General features: G+C 30.0%; 1 protein-coding gene across 1 annotated transcript; it reads right to left on the bottom strand.

Annotated features, from left to right (window-relative positions):
• Positions 1-1,009: 1,009 nt before the first annotated feature.
• LOC131619288 (UDP-glycosyltransferase 71K2-like) lies at positions 1,010-4,952 on the bottom strand. Its single transcript, XM_058890401.1, has 4 exons — positions 4,588-4,952; positions 4,426-4,476; positions 3,545-3,792; positions 1,010-1,747 (listed from the first exon to the last, which is right to left on the bottom strand). The coding sequence occupies exons 1-4, from the start codon at positions 4,940-4,942 to the stop codon at positions 1,046-1,048; spliced, it is 1,356 nt and encodes a 451-aa protein (XP_058746384.1). The 5' UTR covers positions 4,943-4,952; the 3' UTR covers positions 1,010-1,045.
• Positions 4,953-5,822: the final 870 nt, after the last annotated feature.

Raw genomic sequence — 5,822 nt, 5'->3', positions numbered from 1 at the left:
AAAAAACATTAAAAAAAACACAGTTTATGCATAATTCGGAAGTTCATTTCCGAATTCACCCCCCATGAGGTGTTTTCGGAAGTTCATCTCCGAAGACACCCCCATGAGGTGTTTTCGGAGATGCACTTCCGAATTGTGGAAATTTTTTTAAAAAAAAAAAGCGCTTCGGAAGTTCATTTCCGAAGCAGGGATATTTTAGAATTTTCGCTGAGGGTGACCCCCATAAGAAGGTGGCTAAAGAAATTTTCTAATTATAACACACATTCCTCTAAACCATAAGCTTTACACTTAAATTACACATATCAATTGTAATTTTTATGAGTTTTGTAAAAACCCTTTGTTTTATATCTCTTAAATTTCATTTGGTGTGTAATTTTCCTTTTTCCGAGTGTTTTTACCTCGGTCATTTGTAATCGAGTTTGAGAATTTCCATTCTCCTTTAATGAAACTTGCTTAAAAAAAAAAAATAATAAGCTTTACACTTAAGACTTCTACTAACTTGATCCTCAAAGCATTTAGAGGTGCACCCCTTGTCGTCGGGAGCAAGAAGACAACAATTGTTGTCGAAGTGTTTTTCACAACCCTCATCATAATCACTATCACCATTTGAACTTTTAGATCTCTTCAAATTACAGATAAAATATTGTAGAATAAATATTTTTTTTCTCATTTTTATTTGAATAATTAGATGAAACGACAAATTATTATAAACTCCCGCGTTCATTCAAACCCATAGTAAAATGTCAACTTAGATAATAATTATTTTGTCATGTCTTAGTCTGAAAAAGATTAAAACAAGTGTCTTTTTCTTCTTGCCGGTCCTGAAATTATATTCAAACAATAATTAAAAAGTAGACAGAAATACCGCCGGTTATATAATGAAAAATTAATGTGCGCATGTTTTTGAATTGTCAAGACAGCAAAATAAATGAATAAAAGTTATATCATCTAGCTTATGTGAGCACATAGATATTCAAAATAATATATAGAAGGAAACAAAATGCGATCATTTGATATTGAATCTGAAATTTTACATAAAATATTATTAGTTGCTTCCTATCATATTATTAACAAGTATTTCAACAGAAATGAAAGAAGATCCACCATTAACAACAACATTCCTTGCAATCTCTTTCATCTCTTGAACCTTCTTGTGCACAATGTTATCCCTATCCATCAAATTCTTCAACCCTTTCTCAATCTCTTCAGCCATAACAACATCTTTACTACCTATTCTATAATCCACTCTCAACTCCACGGATAGCTCCAATTCCTTCACCATCCTAAAAGCATTAAGCTGCTGTTCTGCATAAATAGGCCATGTCAATATTGGAACACCAAACCACAAACTTTCCAAAATAGAATTCCATCCACAATGTGAAACAAATCCACCTATAGCCTTATGTCCCAATATCTCCACTTGAGGTGCCCATTCACATGTCATTCCCTTACCTTCCAGTTTCATCCAATCTAAGAACCCTTCTGGTGGAGACTTGATAGACCATAAAAACCTCATTCCACTATTCTTAAGTCCTAATGCTATTTCTCTTATTTGAGATGTACCAAAGCTAACTCCCATGCTTCCAAAACATAGAAAAACAACAGATTGATATGGCTGCTTATCTAGCCATTTTAATATAAGATCATGCTGAGATTGATCTAAATTAGGGTTAGGTTTAACTTTGAGATCAAGCAAAGGACCAATAGCATAGATAGGATGATAGAGTGGTTTATTATTATTATTATTCTTAGTATTATTATTAGTATTATTATTATTAGTATTATTATTAGTATTGGGCTTTAATTGTAATTGGGCTTTTAGTTTTATTATCCACTATGGAGGTTATATAATGTAGTGTCAAATGACACAATGGAGAGATCAAAAGAAATGAAATGAAGTTTAATTTTCCTAGTTAGTTTTTATCTTCTTTTATTTTTTAGCTTTTATTAGTCTTGCTCTAGTTTTGTTAGGGTTCTAAATCAACTTCCTAACATTTGGTAAAAAAAAAAAAAAAAAAAAAAAAAAAAAAAAAATAAAAGAAGATAAAAACTAACTAGGAAAATTAAACTTCATTTCATTTCTTTTGATCTCTCCATTGTGTCATTTGACACTACATTATATAACCTCCATAGTGGATAATAAAACTAAAAGCCCAATTACAATTAAAGCCCAATACTAATAATAATACTAATAATAATAATACTAATAATAATACTAAGAATAATAATAATAATAAACCACTCTATCAGAATCCCTTCTTATTTGTTCCTAACATCAAATGTTGGTTTCTTAGGGTTCATGCTTTCCTTTCAGATCCGTCGAATCGACGATGTGTTTAATGATTCCGATACCGAGTTGATAATTCCTGGTTTCACAAAACTAGTACCTTCTAGTGTGTTGCCTAATTCTGCTTATAGCAAAGGTGGTTATGAGGCCTATTATAATCTTGCAAAGAGAATCAATGACACCAAAGGAATTATTGTTAATACATTTTCAGAATTAGAAAAGTATGCTATTGATGCATTATCTAATGAAAAAAGTCCTCCTATGATAGAGTGGTTTATTATTATTATTATTCTTAGTATTATTATTAGTATTATTATTATTAGTATTATTATTAGTATTGGGCTTTAATTGTAATTGGGCTTTTAGTTTTATTATCCACTATGGAGGTTATATAATGTAGTGTCAAATGACACAATGGAGAGATCAAAAGAAATGAAATGAAGTTTAATTTTCCTAGTTAGTTTTTATCTTCTTTTATTTTTTTTTTGATTTAGAACCCTAACAAAACTAGAGCAAGACTAATAAAAGCTAAAAAATAAAAGAAGATAAAAACTAACTAGGAAAATTAAACTTCATTTCATTTCTTTTTATCTCTCCATTGTGTCATTTGACACTACATTATATAACCTCCATAGTGGATAATAAAACTAAAAGCCCAATTACAATTAAAGCCCAATACTAATAATAATACTAATAATAATAATACTAATAATAATACTAAGAATAATAATAATAATAAACCACTCTATCATTGCCGCGGGGTCCACTTGAACCTTGTCCTCAAGGTTCTAAAAAAATATAATTGTAATAGAGTTGAATTTAATAGTGGCTGCTATGACACGTTTTTATTTTCATTATGAAAATTGAAATAAAAAACATACTAGCACATGATGATGATGATGGGAGAGAGAAAGTGGTAGGGATAGTGGGTGGTATTGAAGACAGCTGTCTGTTGTGACCGTTGATGATGGTATTGGAAAGAGGGTGGGATGCAAAAATAATGACAGATTTTATTTTCTCTCTCTTTTTTTTTTTGCTCTTTCTTTTCCGTTCTTTCTCTCTTTTCATTTCTGCTTCTTCATTCTTCTTCAACACCAACTTGTGTCAGTTTCTCTTCTTTCTTTATTTTTTTAAAATAAAACTAAATAAAAAGAAAAATGGTAGAAGCAGTCCAATGGTGGTGGTTCCGGCGGTGGTCGATTCAGATCTAGTAATTTCTCCAGAGGAGGTGATATGAGAGTTGGCTTTAGAACTAACATTGGAGTTGTCGGAGAAGACGTCAGGACTGTGGCCGGAGTCGGGAAAGTCGCCGGAAGTAACACCGAAAACCTTTTTGGAAATGACGTCGGAATCTTTGTCGGAACTGTCGTCGGAGTTGTTGACGGAGATGTCCTCAAAGCTCTTGCCGGAGAAGATGCCGGAGTTACCGCCGGAGTTATCGCCGGAGTTCGTAAGATCGTCGGCGTTATATTTTTTTTCACGTTTTCTGCTGTCTCTATAGTTTTCTGAACAACATATTTCTCTTTCCATTTTTCTGTTTGTGTAGTTTTCTGAACAACATATTTCTCTTTCCATTTTTCTTGTGTTTTTTTGAATGAATCAGAGAGATTTTGAATTTGTTCTTTCAACTCCTCTCTAGATCTGTTAGAAATTTCATGAGTTTCGGTTATATATTGTTTTAGAATTTCTAACTGGTGAAGTGTTTCTGGTTGTGAAAAGAAATTTGGAGATAAGGATAGTTGTTCAGGTGGAGCAGAAACTATGGGTTGTTGTTGATGGTATGAGATGTATGGAGGATATGAGGTTGGATAATAAAATGCTGGGTATGAGTTTATGGATGGTGGATATGGGTTAGATGATATAGGTGGTGAGGTTGAAACAGTAGAATAATAAGGATAGGTTGGAGGAATGTTCCATTGATGGAATTGAGGTGTGAAGTTGGAATACTCCATGGGAGAGATTGAGTGCAAGAATGAAAGCACCAAATGTTAGGAAGTTGATTTAGAACCCTAACAAAACTAGAGCAAGACTAATAAAAGCTAAAAAATAAAAGAAGATAAAAACTAACTAGGAAAATTAAACTTCATTTCATTTCTTTTGATCTCTCCATTGTGTCATTTGACACTACATTATATAACCTCCGTAGTGGATAATAAAACTAAAAGCCCAATTACAATTAAAGCCCAATACTAATAATAATACTAATAATAATAATACTAATAATAATACTAAGAATAATAATAATAATAAACCACTCTATCAGATTCCAAATTCATTTCCAACATCAATCATTGAAAGACAGAAGATATCAAGGACTAAAGCAACAACATGGTTTGAATGAGATGATAGAATGGTGGATTTGACATGAGGTGTGAGGTTGTGCATGAGGGATTGGATGTAGCATGGTGGTGATATTAATAGCTCCTTTGGTGGTGATTCAACTTGAGGGAGATGAATGAGATGGATTTGAGGTTGTGAGTTAAGAACTGATTTGATGTATGAATCTGAAATGGGAGTGTTTAGGAGGTTGATCCATAGGACTGTGATGGAAAGAGTGTTATTAGTTTTGATTAAGAGCTTTGCAAATTCAAGTGTTGAAGCTAAGTGTCCAATCCCTGGTGAGGGAAGGAAGATTAGTTCTGATTTTTTCTTCATCTCACTCACAACCATTTTCTTTGTTGCATTGTTTTCTTTTCTATCTCTCTTTTATAGAGTGGTGGAGATAGGGTATAACAATTTTAAATAATTAAATGCAATAATAGTTTAAGAATATTTTAATTCATTTTAATAAGTTATAAATAAAATCAATGAAAAGGTGATAATTTAAGAATTAAATTATTTTTTTATTCTTTGTATTATTTGCATACTATATTACCTGGAATGTAATAAGTAAAAGTAGTTCAATTAATTAATTTTATTTAAATTATTTACATAATTAATTCTGAGGTCAAACTTCAATTTTATTATTGTACTCAATAAAATTCATCCGATATATTTTTTATTTATTGATAGTTACCACAAAATTATATTAGAATCATCAACCTATGAAATTAGTTTGATATCAGAATAAGATTATGTGCTTTATTTGTTTTGACTTTTTTAAAAAAATTATTTTTATAATATTATGTATTTTCGTATAAAAAAATTTTGATTTTTTTTCATAAAACTTCAAATAAAAATTTTGTTAGATATTTTATCGAAATTTTTTTATATCAAAATTTTGAAAAATCACTTAATTTTAAATATATTTTAAATAATTTTTCATAAAACTTATTTTTAAAATATAATATTTTTTTAAAATTTTGATTTTGACTATATTGTGATCTTCAATAATATATATTTATATTATACGATGTCAAAATTAAAGAAATAGTAAAATAAACTATAAATTCATAATGAAAAATGATTACTAAACAGATTTTTTATTATCATATGAATTTATTAACTATAAATTATAAATTTTATAAACTCAAAAAATATTTTGTCAAACCGAGTCTTAATTAAATAAATTAGTGTCTAGTGAAAACTTCAGTCG

The sequence above is a fragment of the Vicia villosa genome, linkage group LG7 (assembly GCF_029867415.1).
Source record: "Vicia villosa cultivar HV-30 ecotype Madison, WI linkage group LG7, Vvil1.0, whole genome shotgun sequence".
NCBI lineage: Eukaryota > Viridiplantae > Streptophyta > Magnoliopsida > Fabales > Fabaceae > Vicia > Vicia villosa.
The sequence above is the reverse complement of the archived record's forward strand: the minus strand, read 5'-3'. Positions and strand labels throughout refer to the sequence as shown.

Coding starts and splice junctions, on each gene's coding strand:
- LOC131619288 (XM_058890401.1), bottom strand. CDS start 4,942: ATGAAGAAAAAATCAGAACTAATCTTCCTTCCCTCACCAGGGATTGGA. Junction 4,477..4,587: donor TTTAGTCCTTGATATCTTCT/GTCTTTCAATGA, acceptor TATTATTATTAG/TATTGGGCTTTAATTGTAAT. Junction 1,748..3,544: donor TCTTCTCCGACAACTCCAAT/GTTAGTTCTAAA, acceptor AATAATACTAAG/AATAATAATAATAATAAACC.